We start from the raw sequence: 23189 nt of genomic DNA, 5'->3' as shown, positions 1-23189 counted from the left end.
TCGGGGGGGAACGGAGAGGAGAGGATATAAAGTAGATGAGGTGACGTGTATAATATCAAAATGCGGATGGTCGTAGTTGGCTCGATTTTCACGGGGGCTTTTGGGTTAGAGGTCGCCGCTGTCGCCCTTTTGAAGACGTTGCTTTAATCCGAAGGGGTCGCGGGTGTTGGAGGAGGAGGCGAGGTGAAAGGTGGGTTACGTGCCCAGCATTCGCGCCCCTGCGCCCCCACCTCCGCCCTCTGGGCTTCGCCCGGCTTAATGGGCACTGGTGTCCCGGGTATTGACTTTCGGCCGAAATACACCGCAAGCAAATCAAACAAAACATACACTCTCACACACAAAAATACAGTAGGCGAAAAAAATAAAACGGAATAAATACTCATTATTTTCGACCGGCATTGTTTAATTGACATGTTTTCCGCCGAATTATAACCGAATAGAGCGCTCGAAACAATAGATTCGAATTAAGCGTGTTACATTTTTTAATGGAGAAAAACAGTGAAATAAATTACAACTACTAAATTTTTGACAAATATATTAGTTTTCAAATAAAGTTTAGAATTTTCAATTCTATTATTGTTTTCCGGTCAAACCGGAAATGTTTGTGCAGTGAAATTCAGGATAATTTCAATATTCGTATTAATCTTGCGCTAATTGCATAATTTTCACCCGTAATATCGGATATAAATCTGGGTCGGAAAAAATGAAAATCGGTACGCGATATCGAGGTGAAATGCACACACGTTAACGGCAGATTGGTTTCGGGGGGAGAAAATTTCCTCGGGCGACGATTTCGCGTATAACGAGGTGCCCGTTAAGACGCTAACGTTATTGCAAAGTATAGAAAGTCGATGGGGCCTGGCTGGGAACGACGGTGCGCCCCCGTTATACGTTTTTTATTAACAATAAAGCGGAGCAATTAGGAAAGATGGCGCCACTGTACTTACACCGCTCCGTTGATTCAGCGATCCTTTCGGAACGACCCCACGATCCATTCACTTTCTCAGATATCTGCAAAACGAAAAACAATGTAAGAAACATCATCTACAATGTTAATTAGAAGAGCAGCATTCGCAAAATACGAAACAACATTTAAGAATCTAATGAGGACCGAAACCTTTCTCTTTCACGTAACTAACATATTTTCTTTCGAAGGCAAAAGCAATTTCCGTTGCGGACATTATTTTCAATGAACGGACGGCTATAATTTTCCATTAAAATTAACGCGTGCGAGGCGGGATCCGTAATCAGTTTAGTGGATGCTTTCGCCTTCTTCTCGTTCATCCACTCAATGTGTTCTTTCTTTCCTTCTTTTCATTTTTGTTGCTTTTCTCTCGCAACGAAATTCCTGGACTCTCCACTCTGCCCCTAATCTAGTGAAGATAAAAGAGAGAAGTGTAAGTAGAACGTAAGTGGTTTCCCTTGTTCCTCGCAACACGATACACGATCCCGGCTCCACACATACACACACCCACCGCAAACGCCCTCCTTTCCTTCGGCACCCAACAACGTTTGCAATAGTGGGTAACAATTTTGTCCTCCTCTGCATTCGAGGCGCATACATTTTGGAATCAGGATAATGGTTTTAGCGTGATGATGATGAGGATGTTAATGATGATGATGGTGGTAGTAATGAGGATGAACGTAGGGTCCATTAACCGACCTCGTGTGATATTTAAATGCGACACCCCGAGGGCAATTGTCCGTCTGCATAGCAAATGCCAGCCGGAACTGATAAAAATTTAAACGCACGCTTTCAATTCAACCCCTTTCACCTTCCAACCCGACACAGGAACTTGGACACAATAGACATTGTTTAATTAACCCCTCCGCATATCCTGAATGCCGACAGATTCGCGCACAAAAACTATTATTGAAAAGATAAAATGCGCCATTCGAATATTAAATTATCCATACAATTTTTTTTATAAAAACTTTTCATCATTTCGTTTAATCTCGATAATTATTGTTTTTTTGAAAAAAACTTATTAGACTTTTTGACTTCTCGTATATTTTTATATGGAAATCGCCTAAAATAAAATGAAAATATGCTTATTTAAACTAAGTTTCCGGGTAAACCGGAAAATATTTTTATTTCAAAAATCGCTCGCAAACTATATATTAAGACTATCTGTATACAATTTGTTAAGATTAAGCGATTTTCCATCGCGTTATGTAATCCTGTTGCCATGTCTTAGCGCCCTAATCGCTACAAATCCTATTTCTCGCAAGATGAATTTGCGCGATACATAGTCGACAAAACTTTTCATCCATCATCCATCCGTGAACGGCGCACAAAAGAAACAGCGAACATGATAAGTTACATAACTTACGCGTACAAGCAAAATAAAAGCGGAATGATAAATGCTTCGAAGAAATCGTTACATAATCTACAACAGAACGAAGGTTGTTGCAATCGAACGATCTGGGCTCGTCGATCATACTTTTTAGGCGTTTCGCATGTTCTCCTCCGCACTGTTTGTGCAATTTCGAATCGACTACAATTGTTAATTCTCGTCCATCTCCCCTCCTCATCCCCGCAAAACTGTAATAGCGAAATCTGGTTTAATCCGACGGATTACGCCGTCCGAACATTCGCCGATCCCCTCGACCGGAAACCGCACACGAAATTACGCGAAAATATCACATTCGAATTGGTGCATGCGGTCAACGACTCTCCATTCGAAAACGGTGAAAATAGTTTTTGAAATTAACAAAATCAATTTAGAACGCCATCTATGTTGCGGCAATGTAACCGACGTAACAGACATCAAATTAGATTCGTATAATATACTTTTACGGCGCATTAAATTACTTAATGAATGCTCTTAAAGCGCCACTTAAATGGCTTGTTTTTGCGTAAACGCCGCAATAAAACGTTTACCCGTTTGTTTTTACCCCAAAAACGTTTGTTCTCGATTTAATCTGTCAACGTGATGAAACTGTCATATTAAAGCAAATATATACATAATATTTATATAAAAACTAACTTCAAGTAATCTAATGCTGACATTCACTAATTCCATATAAATTGAAATCTAAACCAAAAACAAACTAACAAAAATGTGATTGTCAAATTATTAAAGCTATTAAAAACGTTATTCTTTTATTTGTTTAATAGAATTGTTGACAGATTGTAGTGAAATTAGAGAGGTAAATGAATTTTGTTGAATCAATTATGAATAGCTTTTTTATTGGAGCAATAGAAGCGAAATCGATTAATTTCGTTCGGAAAGCAATAAATTACCTGAAAAACGGCTTAATCGCACGCAATCCATTTGTTTTTTGGATGTGGTCAATAATGAGTATGATTGATGCTCTATAGTCAATAAACATGTAAATTCTATTTAATTGAAAACGTAATAAATAAGTATTTTTGAAATTACAGCAACGCTCATAATAAGATCTAGTTAATTGATGTCATTTTACGTCAATCCGTCAATTGTAAAAAAAAATATCTGACAGTTGCATTACATAACCTAAACATGTCAAATACACATTTGACTTGATCATTTATTTTTTTAACGTGATTTATGTCAATTGATGTTTAAATAAAAAGTAATAAAATTTAAATTTTGTGTAAAGTTTAATTAATAAACTGCGTACAAATAATAATAAGAACTAAAATATGACATAATTATAATTGGGTTATGCTGCTATTAAATTATAGGTTAATATACGTTGGACGTATGATTAAAAAAATAGATTACGTTTTCATTTATAATTATTGTAAAGAATGTTTATTTCTTGGAGGAACTGCAGATTGGTCGATTGAGCCAAGGTCACGGACCAAAAAAAAAATGTATCGAGAGAAAAGAAATGAAAATGTTCATTACAAAAGTTGGTGATATCAAACGAATTTAACTTACCGATTCGAATTTAAAGATAGATTATGCGTAATCACAGGTAGTCTCTAATCGCTCTCGTATTTTCCTCTCCCTCTCTATCTCTCTTCTACTTTGTTTTGGTTGGCCTAGGTCACTAGATTAATTATTGCGCTTACGGAATTTTCAGTTTTTGGATTTTCCGATTTACGTTTTTAATACGACTTTTTTTTTTTGGGTCAAAAATAATGAATTTTTTGGGTTTTGCGTGTTCCTCGAGGAAGTGTCACTCGCGTCGCGACGCCGAAGCTGCGAGCGTCTACGCGGTCGGAAGGAAGGGAAGTGAGGCAGTCGGGGCCCGGCCCCGTTCGGTTGCCGCCGCCTCCGACCGTTATTGATTTTTCGATCGGAGGCGGCGGCGGTGGTGGCGTCGGTGGCGGTGCCGGTTCCGCCGCCCCTCTTCAAACGGCCTCGGAAGCCTTCGCCGCCGCCGCCGCCGCCCGCGAAGGAGTCACATCAGAAACGTACGGCCATTATCGAGCAGAATGGCCCCCATAAATACGTTCAGGTATAATTGAGAAACTAACGGCCGCCGTCTCTTTCCGCGCGCAACGAGATGAAAAAATTACGGATATATGAGGCGGCGAAAGTATAAGCAAAGAAAAAAACATTTGGGGGTGGGACTGAAAGGTGTATCTATATAAAACTAGGAGAGGTGAGAGAGAAGGGGGTGGGGGTGGTAAATATGATGCTCCAAAGAGCATCCATCCGGATAGGCCATGTATGTTGAAAATTGCGGCCACCGGGAGTGAGAGATGGCGATACCAGATGGCGATGCAGTGGAGAAGGACACAGAAACATGCACGGAGGGCGGAGATCGATTTTCCGTATAGAGAGAGGGGTTGAAGGTGGTGGTGGTGGTGGTTCCATTCATGCATTACGTCAACGGAATTCCATAAAGCCGCGGGATTAATTTTATTTCGTCGCGCGATTATCCCGCGAAATATGCACACACGATTTCGAAATTTAATTTCGAAACGCCCGGAAACAGCCTCTACCCCTCTACACTCATCAGCGCTAACGGCACCCCCGCCCCTCAAAAACCCGAACAAATACGAAATCAATACGAAACAGGGCCAACTCCTAATTTTTATTTATTAATTTATAAAATGTCATAATTACCCGATCGCGTTTTACTCAATCTAAACTTTTTTCAGTTATTTCGTTTTACGTCAGAAACCGGTCATTGGACTAGCCTTGATTTGAAAGAAAAACACGTTATATAAGTCACAAGTGCCAAAATATTAACATCAACAACAAATGAAAACTAGAAATAAAAATATCTTGCTGTGATCTGTAATTAGTTCAAAAACCCTAGTTTTTGTTGTTATTCATCGTTCTTGTTTTGTGAGAAATTGCATTTCGATGTCGTACAATACAAGTTATGTTGTGTATTGATCATTGGGACATTATGCTAATGTTCAATGTATTGTAGTGACATGGAATGTGCCCCGAATACGAGCAACCATTCGTGCACACGCACAGATGTATATCGATGGTCGTCGTGTTTTGTAATTCCAGAGACATCTCTTCGAACGGGTTCATATTAAAACAAATAAAAAAAAACACTACAAGGACTTTCTATGCTCGAGAATGTTGTCCTTCATATTTTAGATGAAAGATAAGAAAAATGTGCTCCATTTGCAAATCTAATTTAATCTTAACTTAATGATGAAACTACTCGAAAAAATACTCTCGTAAGTTGATGCACGTGCAGAACTGCTGGTTTGGTTGTCTAACAAAAAAAAAAAGAAACAGGAAAACTGCTATGCTCTATATGAATTCGATGCGTGCGTGTATCGGTGGCAATTCGTGCAAGAATTCAGATGCCCGCAGATATTGAGACAAATACACAATTTCCAATAAAACCGGGATATCCGGAAAGCAAACAAACATACAATAAGGGTGACACACACACACATATAGACGAACAATGGGTGAAAAGGAATAAACGTGTCTTCCGAAAGGATAGATAGAAGGAGATGGCGGTATGCAAGGATGTGCGCGGAAGAGGGATGGAGATTGTGGGAGAGATACGGGTTGGGGAAAAGCGAAAATATGAGACGGGAAAACCACCCAAAAAAAAAGGATATCAGCGCTTGCTTCATTGAAAGTTATCTTATATATCTCTCTCTCTATATATATATATATACATTCGTATCAAAAGATGGGGTGAGCGAGAAAGATAGGGAACTTTCATCTTGCTGATGTTGGTATATGTATTTTACTAACAAACAAACAGACGAAAGTGTCAAATTTTGATACAAAAAAAAATATAACAGGATTCGCTGGCATAAAGAAAATATGCGAGATGAAACAAGTGCAACAACTTTATAATATTTAATAAAAAAGTAACAGTATATGCAATAACGAATATATAAAATGTGTATTTACTACATTGTTAAAAAATGAAATCAAACAGTAAATGCGATTTACATGTTTCTGATATAATCATTAGTGGCATATTTGATAATACGTAAACAGCTGATTTTGACAATTGTTTGACAAAATTAATTCACTTTCTTTAATTGCACTTTGACATTCTCGAATATAATTAAACATTTTCATTACAATAATAATTGTGATACATGCATGTAATGAATAATTTTTTTTGTAGAAATATATAAATTTACTCAATTTTAATTATAATCAAAATATGTCAAAATTATACAATTATTGCAACATTTTGTTTTCCGCCATCTAATGACCATTAACCTAAACTGTTTGTTTGACATAATCAATCAGTTGCTTGTCAATCATATTTGACATAATGAAGATTCGGTTATTTCATGCTGTAAATTACACTTTCGCCAGTTTCGAAATGGCTTTCGGTCTTTCTGCAAAGATCTAGGTGTGGTGTCACCACACTTCACTCTGCAGGCCATAAAGCGTCTCGGGGACAGCTTTATACTCGCAGTCTGTTGCCGGTCGTATAGTTAAAGCTCTAGCTGAAAACAGTTTTCAGTTTGCAGTTCGCACACACACACATACAGAAACACACGCACGCAGCGAGAGATCCGGTGAATTATGCATCCGACATGAAAACTTTACCGGCAAAAAAAAAGATACACACTCACATAGAAAAAAACAACCCTGAGAGGAAACGAACGAACAGAAGAAAAAATAAATAGAACACGAACGCCCGGCGCATCCACCCCAGACGCACGACGACAACGACGCTTTTAATTAGAGCCTTTCTCTCTCTCTATCTCTTTCTTTCTCGATTTCTCTTCCTATGTTTTTTCTCTCTCTCTCGCTTCGCTTCCTGCAGATATTAACAGGACTCTGTTCTCGGGACGTGTGCAATAATACAAATAAGATACGTGCGGACAATGATTAAAGCGCAATCCTTTCGTCCGTAAATAAACGTTATAAATGCTTCATCCTCATTTTTATTTTGCTTTAAAATTGTGCCGCAGCGTTAAATTAGATCCGCACACCTAGCCGCTCTTATTAATCTCCGTCCTCGCCTTTAATTCGCGAAAATCTAATTAATACCGTACAGAACGAACGGAGTTAATCTAGTTTTGTTTTATTTTATTTTTCTCTCTGTCTTCTATTTGCGAGCATCGATCGATGTTTTCGCAACAACGGAGATGGATTTAAGAAAAAGAAAATAATACGCTCTCAACGTGGGGGTAAATTATTATCACCTGCTGAAGATCTTTTTTTTTTCTTTTTTTGGTGTGTTTGGTGTGCAGTGATTGCCTTTGGGAATAACTTTCTTCGCCTTCGGCCGGTGCATCACGAATGCATGAGAGCGGATTGATGAAGATATCTGCGAGAATCTCGCCGCGGGACGATTTTCGTGAGGCGGTAGATGGCGCCTGCCGAGTTTGCTGCCCTTTTTGCCCAGCTCCCCACCACCGCTGCTGGAGTCGACAATGCGAAGAAGATTGGGTGGGATGGGATGGATATCAGCATGGGAAAGATAACGCCAGACGGCCTCATGCAACTTTAAAATTTCATTCCAAAAAGGAAGTACGCGGCACTCGAACGAATGAAATGGAATTGTCTCAAATTGTTACAAAGGCGGCGTTCTTTTAAACTTTACCCGCATGCAACCCAAATACACACACGCAAACACAATTTGCACTGTTCGATGTACATCATCCAACTCGAATTGGGGTTTCTGAACTTTCCTCCTCGCGATAACTTCTAATCATCAACTTTAAATTTAGATTAAGACACAGTGTATCACTTAAACAGTTTGTATGTATTTTAAAAATTGTAAAGTTGGTTGTCTAATAAATCAAAATGACGTTTCGAGGTTGACAATTTGATTATGTTTTCGAATCAATAGTTTCTACAATTTCTCTTCAAACACGACTTTCGCAATTTACAGTTACGTTCAACGAATCACAAATTCTACTAAACACATTCTAAATGAACTAATTAACAAAAGAAAAATTTAATTAAACAACAAAAATATTAACACAACTAGGTTGTTTTGCCTCCATCTTGAGATTTGTTTTGTTTTAAGCTTCGTACACCATTTGTTTTCTTTGCACACCTTGATTTATGAAATATTAAAGAAAATAAACGGCGTCGCGGCGTCAACTATGGAATTTTATGAATTATTTAATAAGGAACAATAAGAAAGGGAATGGCGCGATGCTCGCGTGCCCTTTGATCGACGACCCTTTCTCTGTTCGTGCTTTTATTTATTTTAAAACTTTTTTTTTCACTTCTTGCTTCCTTCTCTTTCCTCGCATTTAATTAGTATAACAAGTGTGCACGCTTTACCCGTTTCCTAGCAAACGCTATAAATATCTAAAGTGCCTAAGAATAGGACAATCGCTAATTTTGATTGGAGCAAAATTTATAATTAAATTTGAATAATTTATATTATTTCATATAAAGTTTATTAAAATGACTAGAAATAATCAGTCAATTTATCTATTTTTAAGCAGCTTTTAAGATGTTCGTGTCTGTTGATGAGGTATATCAAATTTAGGTTCATAATTTTGTTAAAATCCAAAGTTAGTTTACAGTAAAAATTCGGAAAAATTGAGGAAGCTAAAACTTTAATATTTTCGTTTCTGCTGTTGAGAATATGTAAAATTGATGTTCGTTCGTATTGAGAATGGGAATATCTCGAATGCGCGTCTGAATTTCCTTCTATTTTTGTGACTTTATTGGAAAAGGTAATTCATTGAAATATTCATGGTTGTTTCTTCATGTATTTTTGTGTGTGTTTGTGTATGTATGTTGAACGGGCATCAGAAGGTTAATAATGAATCGATGGCGTGGCATGCCGATGACTATTCCTACCAACATGTACACTACACACTCAAACACACAGCGTATCGATTTAGACTTGCCGTCGCCAGACCGGCCTACTATCACTACATAATTGATAACCGATAATTCAACTACTTTCATCCACTTATTCTTGAGCTTTTAGTATAAAAATTTAAGATGTTTTCATAATTTTTATCGAATATTTATCAAAGATTTCGTTTCAATATATTTTTGATAATATAATGATAATAGTTGAAAATTATCAAACTTTTTATGCTTATTGAACGTTAATTATAGTTGGAGACCAACGTGGGGCGAAATCCAATGTTTCGTTTCAATACAGTTTTAACAATAGCTAATGATTGTTTTTTTATAAATATTTACATATAATTTCTGATAATACCGTTTTCAAAATAAAGTTTCTAGAATGAGACCATAAGATCCGATGATAAATTTGTGAAGGTACATCGAGAGGAGTGGGATTCCCGAAGACTTATGAATAAGCCCGTATAATAAAAGGGAACTTAATATAAAAGAAGGGAATATGAAAGTGAGGGTGGTCGCATTAATAGTTGTAAGTCTTCTCTCTCTCGGAGGGTGAAGTGAACATACACACACACACATACAACTGTGCATGTACGTATATTCAAATTCAACACACACATATAAAAACTGGAAGGAAATGGGGGTTGTTTTCGAGGGTGGCAGAACCGAACCTTTCCTTTCCCCCCGTTTTGCTCCCCCCGCCGCCACCCTCAAACAAATGCCGGCAAATTACTCGGAGCGCAAAACACCACCATTGCCCCCCAACCCCTCCAACAGCCTTCTCGAGAAGACCGGGGAATGCCTAGAAATGTGTCTGATCTCGAAACACAACCGAGTCCCCCAGAGGGCGACACCGCCACCTTCCTTTCCCCCCATTGTGCATTGAAGGGGTTGGAGGTGTACGGAGGGCGTTGGAGAAATACGTTACCCTACAATACCATTGTTGAAACAAGAGTGAGAGGGAAGGAAAGAGGGGAATTGCTAAGAGATGGAGAGAGAGAGAAAGCACACCCAATTATAAAACGGGACCAGCGGAATACAAGGGTGAAAGATCACTTTCTGGTGTTGAGAAGGCCGGGTCGGACAACGCTAATTAATAATTCAATTAGCGAATGCTCAGAACCCGAGAAAACTAAATACGTTATTCAATTTTCAACCCTTTAAATTTCTACAATATTACTACAAACAAATCTTTAACGTTTCTTTAAAATCATTATGAATATAGATAAAATTTCTGTAATGTTTCAACAAAAATTCCAAAGGATAAAAAACTACTTGTAACAAATCCAAATAATTGTAAATGTAAAGTCTCTGAAAAATGAATATATGCAAATAAATCTATACGATTTCTAAGGGATTTCTATGACATATCATAGACGTATTTTTCTTAAAAAAAAAAGAAATAGAAAAATTGATTAACGATTCTAATTATAATTTTAATAATTTTGTCCATGCGAAAAAATCAAACAAACTTTTTGCTTTCATTCGACATCGTTTCCGTGTTGTTTGTTTTTTCTTTCTTTTTTTAACAGATATGTGCGTGAGTTTTTTTTCTTGGGCCTTGTTGTTTTACTTAAACTTTATAAATCTCGCTTCAGCGAATTGAAAACTTTACAGCTTCGACGGTGAGCAAGATGTAGGGTTTTGAAACGCAAAAAAAAGGAGGGTGCGCTGTATAGATATAAACACTACACGTCCAAGAAACGCATATTTATTTGTTTAATCCGAAAACTGCTTTTTGAATACACACTAAAAACTTTTCTTGAATCGTTGCCCCACGTTGAGAAACTATTTAGAATTTAGATTAGATTGAACAATAAATGAATGTAGCATAAAGTAATTAAGTTTAATGAAGCTCTTTTCAAATTAATGTTAAAATGCATTAAAAACAAAAAAGACAAACATTAGTTGCAAAAATAACATTATTTTAGTCTAAAATGTTAAAAAAAGCAGTTACGTTTATTGAATGTATGTAAAAGTAGTGTTAAGTTAACATTACCAAATAATTGTTGATTTCATGCATACAGTGTAATAGTTTAAGGTTACAAACACAAATCGGTTTAATGAATCCGTTAAATTGACGCAAAACTGAAGATGATGAAACCGGATTATCGTTATGCAACTTTGATATATTAACAGCGTCGGATGTGAATTTGCGTTGGGGATGAGGATGAAGATGAAAGGGATGCAGAGTGGTTCCGGAAGTGACCGCAACGGAATGGCAAATGTAGGAGTCGACCATTTGTTACGGACCGACCGGCCGTAAATCAGCGCCGCGAAACCCGTTAATTATTAAATCCGTCTTCTCCCAATTAATTCCCGCATCATCATGTTATTATTATTATTAATCCTGCGCATTTCTCCTTTTAACCTGCAGTCTGCAGAAGGAGGACATTCGTATCTCTCCAATGGTGAATACACAACTCATCCCGCTTTACGAGCGTCTTGGGAATACGCCGGTTCGATTCCTCTCATGGACATTCGCGTTAAAGTCCAGTTTGAAAATAAAGAAACGGTCGTTAGTTTTTCTTCATAATTCATGCTGTGACGTCGCATCCCTCATCTGTTTTCTCTGCGTTGCAAATTTTTCTTTGTCTTACCACGCGAAGATAGAGAGAGAAAGAGAGAGAATCGGGGCTTTTCAGCAACACGGCGCGCTTCTTCTTTTTTTTTGTTGGTTGGAAAGGGCGCAGGGCTTCTGCATTAGTATTCAGCGAGGGAGGCCGAGCCGTGTGTCTTATGGAGAAAGAGTGCGACAGATAGAGACGGAACACGGGCTAAACTCTACTTACACAGCCCACATGATATTATTGATCAGTTTTCACTGCAAACTACACTCGTCTCCTACTTCCCCTCGCCACCAAAATCGATTGAATTTTCTTTCGCTAATCGCTCCACGCTTTTTTTTTAGTTTCAGCTTACGTCCATACACATACATTTTGTTAGGATAGGTTAAGTTAAGTCAGGTTAGTTACCACAATCTGACATTTATGTTATCTAGATTAAAAAAAAAAATGACGACTCTTATAACAATCATATTTAATAATTTACAAGAAATTATTCTAATAATTTTTCTATAGATTTTTATATTTCACCATGAAAAATAAATAAATTATTTAAAAAAAATTGTATTATTCAACTAAATTCATACATATTAATTAAATATAGAAATGTTAGTTTTCATTATGCAACACTATTTACTCGAATCGTGCAATATGATAAAATAAAACTATATTGGATTTTTTACTTGTATTATTGTTTGTTTCTAATAATATGATATATATCATCGTTTCTCAACCTGAAATGACAGCTGTCACCTTGTGTCAAAGCGAGGAACAGGTAAAAACAAACTGTCACCTTGTGTGGAAAGTGTGGAATTGGTGAGGAAAAGGGGTAATTTTTATACTTGTTGTAAAGTGTGTTTTTAGGGTGAATGCCGTGAACCCACAGGAGATAATTTCTTGGGACAACATACTTTCCTTGTCGTTGTTGACATTCCATGTTTGAGGCATTTTGAAACAAGGGATGAGGTGGATCGCACGTTCCGGGGGAATTTAATAACTGAAGGCGTCGTTAGGGGTTCGCACCCGGACGTCGCGAACTTTATTAACGGCGTCACCGAATACGAAGACGACGTCAAGTCGTGTCAAAAAAAAGAGGCGACAGCAACAACATCCATTATTGTCAAAACGTTAATGCGATTAAGTGCGCAAATTTCGCGCACGAAAACAAAATCACTAACTAGACAGGATTCGAAATCCATTAAAAGTTTGTTATTTTTGTTGCTATGCAAATGGACGCTATTAATTTGTTCGTATACGTTTTTCTTTTGTCATTAAGTTTAATATATGTTTCTTGTTTTTCATGAAAGAACAAGCCTAATCCAATCGATACACAAATCAATGTAGTCAGGATTTTAAAATCAAGACGCAAACGATAAATTGTCATGGTAACGTTAGTTAGTTACCCGGCGCATCCACCATCGATATACGCTTTTCCTATTCGAAGAATTATTTGTATTTTTTAATCTTAGTTTTATTTTATGAAATCGGATGTCCTTTCATTTTAATGAACATATTTTTTACATTTTTTTCTCTCCCACTTGAACTTTCCGGCTTTACGCGTATCTTATAGTGGTAATGAGTAACGAATTGCATAACCAACGGTGGTCTAATTTGTTGCATAATAAATCGCTATTTTGGTTAAGTACACTTTGCATGTCGAAAGCGGTCGCGTGCTGTTACCTATCCAAATACGAAACACGGCATGAAATGATAACAGCTTTAACTTGAAAATATTATTACGCTAAAGTAAATTTTAAGCAAAAGTCAATACCGAAGACGATTAGTTGAAAAGTTATTGTAGTTCCGATTCTTCCATTTTCATTAGATAAAAATTGAATTTTGATTTATGTATCTAGTTATAGTTTTGTATAAATTTGATAATTAATTTTTTAAATCAATAATAAAATATTTATTTTGCAATTTAAATTATAAATTTTTGAATTTATGCAAGTAAAAGAATTTGTTATAATGTCAGTGCGCAATCTAGACGCCTATGATAATTAGCATGGATTATCTAAATAAGTAGGTTATGTAAGTTGTATGCAACCAACATATCGCAAAAATCGCATGCATCAAAAGTAAATGAAATCTATATTTTTTTTTTTCAAAATAAGATATAAATACGTTAAAAGGTGAAAAAGAAAAGAACGTAACAAAGCAAATAAATAGTTTATTTCTCGCTCGAAAATAAACGCTGATCTGAGGAGCTAAGATGAACTCACCGAAACGTACTGCAATCAGAGCGCTCAGTTTCGCGTACAAAAAAAAATTGGGACAGAACAAACAGGCATGAACGTCGATGGTCAAGCTGTGTGAAAACCACCCTTTTTCCTTCTCCCGAACGAATCTCGAAACAAACAAAAAACGCGAATTATCACGCGTTTCGTAAACAGGTGTGACCGCGGCGGTTGCCAACCGAAGGAACGGGGCTAGCAGCAAAATATCCCTGCGCCGCTCCCTTCGGGGTGAAAAATATTTAATTTTAAATCTCTGGCGGGAAAAAAACGTAAATTTTGAAAATAACCCACCCCCAATTGAAACGAAAGTTATTCAATACAAATAAAATATATATTTTGTTATTAATCGATTTGGAAAAAGAAATAAATATATATATAAAAAAAAAGATGTATAATTACATATATAATTCATAATATTTTTTTGCTTCTTTTTATCATATTTACAAGAATAAATTAGGAAAAAAAAAATAATAATTATTATGATGTTGTTGATGAAGGAATGACGATGCACGTGGATTTTTTTCTCGACTCGACTCGGTTTCACGTTTTCTTTTTATATACACATTTTTACAAAAAAAAAAATAATAAGAAGAAGAAGGAAAATTACAAGTTTTTTTTTTATCTCTTGTATACATAATATATATATATAAATCTCTTTCTATCTCTAAACACATTTTCTCTTTCTTCCTTAAAATAATTACAAGGTGTCGTAATGGCAGTACAATTGCGAAACAGCGTTGCGTTGAAATCGCGTTCGGCTTTGGAAGCCTGTTTCATAAACAAAAAACAACAAAAAAAAAACAAAAAGATTAAAAAAAATGAAATGAAGGAGTAAAAGGAACCGCGTATCTATATCTAGATATATATATAAATTTAAGTGAAGAAACACAATCCACATGATATATTCATATATACAAAGAATAAATTACAAATTAAAAAAAAAAAGACAAGAGGAATGATTATTTTCTGTTTCGTGTCTCTTTCTCTCTATCACTCAGAAATCGTTTAGTCTCCTTCGAAATGTACACACTTTCGTTATTTTCATTATCCACAAATATACAGGACTGTACAAAAAAATATATATTCTTATATTGTTTATATATATATCTGTGTGTGTGTTTGTGTGTGTGTATATATATATATAGTTATGAACGCAACGCTTGCGACGGTTTAGCGAGAAATGGCAGTAGTCGAGTTGGTGGTGTCCTGGTGGTTGTCGTCTTCGTGAGGGTAACGACAATCGTTATTAGTAGCTATTTCTGCGAAGGGGGCTTCGGCTTGTGGTTGGCTGCAATGCGAAGAGCAGAGGGGAGGAATGGAACGAACAAGGGAAGAAATTAGTCATTTTCTGAAGACACAATAACGAGAAGAAAAGAACAAATCTTGTGTAAAGAGATCTACCGTGGAAATGATACATTCACATAGAGCTGGTAAAAAGAATATTTGATGTACGCATTATACTCAGTCATGTTCTATGCAAACGTAACATGTCGCTACTGTAAGCATTCACTCTACTAGCTCTCTAATTATAAGCACAACTATGTTTTTCTTTAACTTTTTTTTAAAAACACCCATCACCAGTTATCACCCTTCACTAGTTACAAATAGCGTGCCAACTAAAGAGATATTAGGAGAAGAAACAAAGAAAATTACTGATAAAAAGCTGGTGTGCCAAATGCAAATAAATAAAAAGAACCATCATATCCAAACACACGGGCATACCTGTTGTTTTTGGACATGCTGCGTATTCCGTAATAAAATTCGCTAACATATCGTCCATTATATTATATGTACCTGGGTGATAAGGGTGAAAAATCGTCAGTGGACAAGATTAAAAAAATCGAAACAATCAAAATCAAAAAGTTGGTAACAAATTTTTAACGTGACATGTGAATTAATTAATAACGATAATTACATACCTGGTGCGGGAGTTGTATAATTTTTATATTTTGAGTTTTGTGTGTAATTGTAGTTCCCACTCTGAAATGAAAAAGAAATGGAAAAAAAAATGATTGATGTTATTTAATGTGCGTTATTTTTTATTTGTTTACGAACCGTAAAGTATTTATCCGAATGCGAATTTAACGTAGGATGTCCGCTGGAAATAAATATTTATATATGAATAAAAGCAACAAAAAATAGAAGTTATAATATACAAATACCTGTTGTAGTTTTTCGAAGAGGTTGCGTTGGAAGTGGAGTTAAAATTGTAGAACTGCTTCTGAAAGCCATCGCCGAAGTCGGGTTTGATGTGGTCGGGGAGGACGTTGTTGGTGGAGGGTGTGGCTGTGTTTGTCGATGAAGAAGACGAGGAAGCGCACGCGGACATTGGCGAGGTTTTCGTGGAGAAGTTCTTGTTGAAGGCGATGACGCTGACCGGGGAACTCGTCAACGAGGATTCGGTCTTTACGAGAGGCGCCGTGATCTGATTCAGGTGTTTCAGATGTTCCATAACTTCTTCGATGGATGCCGTCTCTTCATTGTGAGACTTCTCCTTGTTGCTGTGCTGCTGCTGCTTCTTGCTGTTGTGCAGCATTTCCATCTCTTTGCGAGTGCTCGCTATAATATTGTCTAGTTCGGCGGTGTTCACTATCGATGAGCTCTTCGTCGATTTAACTTTCGTCGTCTGATCGTAGTATTTCGTTTTGCTTTTGGGGCCCGGTTTACGCTTCACCTCACTCGACGATTCTGCGGTAAGATCAATCATCTTCATTTCCGGATTCTTCGGTCGCTCCGGCTCCATCATGGTGTCCTCCAGTATGATGATGTCGTTTTCGAGCGTCTTCGATCGCGACAGATTCTCGGGTTTTGATTCCGAGTGTTCGTTCGTTTTCGTCCTAGCATACGACGAAGAAGAGGAATTCTTATGGTCACTGCTCTTGGATTTCGTTTCCGATTTCGCTTTCTCCTCGGCCTTCAGAGATTTGAGTAGCGACTCCGCGAACAACTTCGAAGAATGCTCGTTCTTGTGCTTAGAGAGGTTTTCTGGTTTGCTCTTGGTGGTGGTGAGGCACTCCGCGTCCGGTGTCTTTGGCGGCGAAGGCTTTATGATGTTCTCGATCTTGTGGTCGGTGGGCGGTTTGATGAATTTCAGCAATTGCTCCGCTTTAGCTTTCAGGTCTGAATCAGTCTTGGATTGTTGCTTAGTCTTGGAGGTAATCACTGCTGGAGTTATGCTTAGACCGCTGCCGCCCATCTTCTCGATTGGCAGTGGTGATTGTTCGATTTTGTTGATGGTCAGCTCGTTCTTTCTCTCCTTCGTCTTGTCGGCTAACATCTTCGCAGCATCCACTGGTATAATGGACAGCATCGAGTTGCTGGCCAACTTTTGCATCTCTTTCGCACCAAGCACTTCTTTTTCACTAACACTTCGTTTCAGGTCTTTTGTACTACTTGGTTGCGTCAACTTTTGCAGTTCCTTGTTGAGGCACACCGGTTTAAGATTGTCCCGAGGTAACGCGTTAATCACCTTCGGATCCCCACCTCCTGGGGATTTCGTGAACTGATTGTACATCTTCGTAAGCGCCGTCATCGACATCCATCCCTCGGGCCATAGAATTTGAATATCCGTCCGCAGGAAAGACAACATTTGCGCCTCCAAAGTTTCCTTGGTCATCGTCATCGGCTTCTTTGCCTCCAGAATGAAACACCTCTTCTTTGTACTTATCACATCCCTAAGTAGTTTCCTACAAAACACAAAAGCAAAATTACCATCTACTCATCCATTCATTAAAACCGAAACCTACTTCATTTCCTCCGACCACGTGAACTTCCTCTTCGGCATCCGTATTTGCTTCTCAGATTCGTTCTCGTTTTCTTTTCTGCAACACCAAAATAACAAATATAACTAAACGAATAAGCAAAACACAAAACGCTTACTTTTTCTGCAAAGTCTTCACGCATTCCTTGTCATAAATTTCTAGCAAAGGTGGCATCGTCGTTTCAATATTAACCTTCAACCTAATAAATACAATAGCATCGAATTAGTAACAGACGCAGATTGAAGTCATTAAGAGCTTACTGCAAAATCATATCCGAGATCCGTTTGTTGTCCTCCACCAAGACCAAATTTTTGGCCCGCTTCGCCAGCGTCTCTTTCCTGCACTTCATTGCGACGCCAAGGTGTTGGTAGATCTTTGATTTTGACTGCTTCCCAAGGCATCGGCACTTCCTTTCGAGACTGCCGAAACGAAGAAACTTATTTAGTACACAGCAATCTCGTGTGCAGAACCCATGTGTGGACATTAATTCACCATTAAACATAATTCTACCCTAACCTAACCTGCACATCCGAAATTCACTTACCTAAGCAACAGCGTATTTACAGGAGTCGTGAAGAGTTTAGTGGAGTCCGAGCAATTAACTGCCGCCTCCTTTAGTTTTTCGATCAGTTCCAGAATGCTAGAAGGAAGCTGTTCAGGTAACTGAACAGCTTCGCTCTTTTCATGCTGCTGCTCCAATATACAGCTGTCCGCACTGTTCTCGCCCTCCGAAGATGGCACAATTTCTGAAAGAAGAAAATAAAACACACATACACAATCACGGCTACTACGATCACTAACACTAACAAACATCCCACAAAAACCATAAACGTATTAGTAGCACAACAGGCCAAGTTACAATTGTCGACAATGAAACACATAATACGACTATTAAGACATACTACGATAAAAATGGATATTTCTGAAACCGATCGCGAACTTACCGGCATCTTTGCTTATCGAACAATTGGTAACCGGTGTAACGTCTTTACTGCTATTTACATGTTCCTTGCGGCTCTCGCTCTCTAAGATCTTGTTGCCATTGTCTACAACCGTCGGTGGTTCAGGGACATCGATCAAGTTAACCTGACCCGTCGGTTTCTTGTTCTCCTTCATCGCATCTGCAAATAAATAATGATCTGTAAACGCGCGTCTTTGTAGGATAAAAAAAACATCAACACCGACCTTTCTCTCCGGCATCCAACACTTTGCTGCTATCGTTAGAGCCGATAATGTTACTCTCTTCTCGTTTCTCACGCAGCAGGTCTTTCTTCCTGTTCTCATCCTTCTTATGTGGCTGCAACTGCTTTATCTTGTCGGGTAGGACGAGCTTTCGCTCTTTCTGAGCTGCTTCCCCATTCACCACCGTCTTCTGCTTCTTGTTCTGGTGGATCTTCTTCGCTGCGCCCTTTCCATTTTCAGTCTCCTTTTCTCCCTCCGATTCCGACGACTCTAGAACCCTCTGCAAAAACGTCCAATTACAATTCCGCGCAAATGTGAACGGCAAAAACAGTGTTTTACCTTTGAGTTTGGTCTCTTCGCCGGGGCCTCATCCTCCTCGTCCTCGCCACTCGATGAGAACGATCTCGACGATACATCCGAGCTAGCCTCGTCGTCGGCCTTAAATTCCAGCTCCCCGGAGTTGATATAGAATCCGCCGTGCAGGGTGGTAACGTTCTGCGGAATCATCTCATCGTAGCCATCGGTATTGTCGATGAACGAGTCGGACTCATCGTACCCCATGCCTATATCCGCGTAGTCGTCCCTCCTGCCTTTCCGTTTCTTTTTCAGCGAAGGCCCTCCTCCCTAATCAAAAACAAAAGTATAATCAATTATAAATCGGTCCAATTCCTTCTAATCTTTAAATACTCACGTATTTATTCTCCATTTCTTGAGCAATTCTACGCACGTCATCGTCGGCCTCGTCGAACGGGTCCAACTCGTTCGCACCAGACCGATCGCCGACGTTTGCATTGTTACCTTTCAATTTCTCCTTTTTCTGAAACACAATCCAAACCAAAACATTACCAACATATACAGAAAACAAACATATTCAACAAAAAACAACATAAATGCTCATTGATAAAATTCACACAAAAAATAATAATATTTAAAAACTAGTAATTTTAAATCATTGATAATATTCTGTCTATAGATCGAACAGTACAAACATTGTTGAAAGCAAAAACAAAAGAGAAAAGTTTGTATATCCGATAGGCGGATAATAATTTTGTAATGTGCACACAGATATATCCCTCGATAAAAAAAAGGTCAAACGATCTTTAGTTTACTAGAGTGAATGGAGACCTCGCTTTTTCCGACCGGTTTAACGTGTCCAATTTGCAACTTTTGTCCAGTTCATATATATTATTCTTTCGTTTTCACTCCGGGAACAATTGCATTCTGAATAATGAGTTACACACAAAAAAAAACCGTTACCTCGACGGATTCACAAAGGAGCTAGTTTTGTTCTCACGAAGCTTTCGTAATTCCAATTGAATTTTTATGTATTTTATCTATTCTCAGACTTATACTGTCCATATAATTATACAAATGTAGACAGACAAGTTTTATGCCTTTTTCATCAGAATTTTGTTGTTTGATATAAAATGATTTATAAATGTAATCAAGATGTCGTGTTAATTCAAGAAGAAAACAAACTAAAGCGGAATGTTTAATTTTATAACATTTTGTGTACGTTAATGATTAATGCGAATTTATGTGACGTTTATTGGAAACAATGAGCAAACAAAAGAAAAGTTGAAGAGAGGGATGTTGTTAGGGGTCATAGACCATCTGAATTTGTTTGTAAACATATCCGATGTTTACGTCGAGTAGAAAATGAAAGTGGAGGAGGAGATCCGCTCGCAACGAGGACGACGGCCGTGAATCATTCATATAACGCGTGCACGTAATAAGCACGTCCTTCGTACGAGAAGTAGCGTGCTGCGCGAAAGCTGTAGCAGTCCGCGCACCACGTGCATCCAAGTCTGAGCCCACACTAACATCGCTTCGAGCCACTACTACCTTCGACGTACTCCTGATCTCCTGGTATTTTCGCGCGTTTTCGCCGCCTCTATTCCAGTCCCAAACTGGCAGCTGCAGCCCCACGGACCGAACAAAAAGGGCCTGCACTGTTAATTATGCGAGTGGACAAGACGGCAATCAGAAAAATATTGATTGACACGATCAGAAGAAAGGAAGAGAATTTTTCATCTTGTTACATTGGGATAGAAGAAGGCGTCGAAGCGATGCGCCCACCGCCTACCAGGACCGTACGAACGCTCTACAACCTCCAACGCCGCCGGAGGAGTTGCTGCTCCCACCCTACCGCAACAGATCCTCAATTAGATCGTTTACATATACAAACAAAACCGAAAATAAACATACGAAAGAAAAAAAACACCACCGTCCAATATGGATTAAAATCATTTTAGTTAATCATTTCCTAATAAGAATTCAAATAATAATTTATAGTTAATCAAATTAGAATTCGGCAATACGTAATTTCAGTTACTTTTAAACAACTTCCACGATTTCTAAATTTAATTAATAAAAAAAACAATTATAATTTTAAGTTAATTATTATGATATATGATTAAGCGTTTATTAATAGACTCTTAATAAAAAGTTGATTAATTTATATCTTTGCGAGGGTCGAGATGCAAAGGTAAATTAATTAGATGTAATTAATCATCTTCTTTGGACATATCCAATTGGAATGGTAATTAATCGATGGGTGATGGTCTAAAGTGGAAGTTATGCAATCAGGTAATCGATGATTACTTATTAAGTTTTATTCTTTTTCGTTTTGTTTTAAATATGTTATTTTGTTGTTGGCTTTGAGCGACGTTGCCGCGCGCCTCTGAGCGGCGAGTGTTTTGGCGCGAATCCGCAATTAAAAAAAAGAGCGACAAGAAGATGCGAATCGAATTATATAATATCGATGATGATGATGATTGATGAATGAAGTTGTTCGTGGTGCGATTTCACCTGGGTCACTTTCTTGTCGTGCGTTCGCACTTTCTAACGTGTCATCATTGTCATCACAGAAAAAAAAAACACTGCTCACTGCTTGATGATGATGATTATTGCATTTGTTTTTTTTTTTTGGTGGGTTTGGTGGACGCGCCCTCCGGTCGAGCTTAGCGTTGGCGACTGACACGATGCGATCCTAGGCGGCAGCTGTCGCGAGAGGAAGCGAACTCCTGCAGGACCTGGAGGATGACGACGTGGAGGGTTCACGCAACGTGCAGACGTCCATCGCGTCGGTTTGGGGTGACAGGGTGGATAATGCTCCGTCTTTAGAGGAGACCCGCACACTTTGTCTTGGAGTGTTTTGTTTTTTCTTGGCTCTTTTTTTGCACTGTACCCCGCAATATGGCGGATCTCTGCGTGTGTATGTATGTGTGTGTGTGTGCATTGGCCGAGGAGCACTAACGTAGGGGGGCCCCACTTCGTGTGCGTGCACTTTCACCCGTTGCACACTTCCGTAGGATACGAATTCTGATAGAGTGGAGATCATTTCCACTGTCTCCTGCCTCTGCATTGTCCTCTTTTTTTTGTTGTTGCTGCTGCTGCTGCTTTACACGTATGTGTGTGTGTGTATGTATGCAACGGAATGGAACAGTACACTTACCTTTGTGGCAGCTAGCTCTTCCTTGTAGTTGAATACGGGGCATGTTTCCTGTTCGTTGGAATCGGGCAGCAAGAATGTTAGTCTGACCGTCCTCGGTGGTGGTGCAGTCGTCTTCTGTTTGCCACTTCCTGATGCTAGATCACCTTTATCCGCGCCGAACGGTATCAGTGCGATCCGCCTGATTTCTGACATTTTTCATCACTTTTGATTAGATTGCGTGTGTGTGGTTCACGAGCACAGGCGGGTTTCGCTCCAACATTTAAATAGACAGCATTCCCAACATCTCTAACCTAATTCGCGGTGCGCGCGCCTACGTCACTGCGCACTGCTTTTGACAGATCAGATGATTCCCAACAGCTACTGCAGCCAACTGCTGAACACGCTATCCACTCTTAGACACGATCTTCCTAGCCGCCAAAAGGTGGCACCACATATTCATATTTCCTCAACATATTTGACTTTTTCAAAATTTCATTAATTACTGAACAAGTTTGTATGTTTCTAAAAAATATTGTAAAAAAAAATCATTGATCAATTAAAAAAATCTACCAAAAGTTGTTTACAAAATTAACAAATCGAAAAGTTTTTATAATTCTAGGTTTATGATTTATACACTTTCTATAGTAAATTTGCTTGTTTTTCAAGAAACATTTTAATTACTGATAATCTGATAAAGCATTTTTTATTCATTGCATTTGCCATAAAACATTTCTAAATAGGGCAGAAAGACCTATGGTCAATAGCCTTTCGTAACGGTTGACTTTTTTGAAATTATAAATACTTATTTTGTTCTTTTTATTTCTTTATATGTTTTT

At 38.2% G+C, this 23189-nt stretch overlaps 2 protein-coding genes across 6 annotated transcripts in view; both read right to left on the bottom strand.

Moving 5' to 3' along the window:
- The window catches only part of LOC108559207 (amyloid beta A4 precursor protein-binding family B member 2-like), a 37151-nt gene extending 22907 nt beyond the window's left edge, over window positions 1-14244 (bottom strand). For 3 of the 4 annotated variants that reach the window (XM_017916397.1, XM_017916396.1, XM_017916394.1), the window contains exons 1-2: window positions 3870-4187; window positions 948-1011 (exon numbers count right to left, since the gene is read on the bottom strand). The gene's annotated coding sequence lies outside the window, so the exon portion shown is untranslated. Of the gene's footprint in view, window positions 1-947; window positions 1012-3869; window positions 4188-13959 lie in introns of those variants that run through there. The other variant, XM_017916395.1, reaches the window with a different exon arrangement.
- A 657-nt stretch (window positions 14245-14901) lies between these two features.
- LOC108559209 (ubinuclein-2) lies at window positions 14902-22685 on the bottom strand. Of its 2 annotated transcripts, XM_017916399.1 has the most exons (14): window positions 22375-22685; window positions 19609-19734; window positions 19257-19541; window positions 18921-19197; window positions 18680-18856; window positions 18280-18481; window positions 17996-18154; window positions 17854-17934; window positions 17721-17795; window positions 16137-17660; window positions 16030-16072; window positions 15894-15954; window positions 15697-15768; window positions 14902-15262 (listed from the first exon to the last, which is right to left on the bottom strand). In XM_017916399.1, exons 1-14 carry the CDS (start codon window positions 22564-22566, stop codon window positions 15228-15230), a joined length of 3309 nt encoding a protein of 1102 aa, XP_017771888.1. In that variant the 5' UTR covers window positions 22567-22685; the 3' UTR covers window positions 14902-15227. The 2 variants fall into 2 exon arrangements, with proteins under 2 accessions (XP_017771888.1, XP_017771889.1); XM_017916400.1 differs by lacking the exon at window positions 15697-15768.
- Window positions 22686-23189: the final 504 nt, after the last annotated feature.

Source organism: Nicrophorus vespilloides, unplaced genomic scaffold (assembly GCF_001412225.1).
Source record: "Nicrophorus vespilloides isolate i.1.1-1 unplaced genomic scaffold, Nicve_v1.0, whole genome shotgun sequence".
In the NCBI taxonomy this organism is placed as follows: Eukaryota; Metazoa; Arthropoda; class Insecta; order Coleoptera; family Silphidae; genus Nicrophorus; species Nicrophorus vespilloides.
This window is presented reverse-complemented; position numbering and strand designations above follow the sequence as displayed.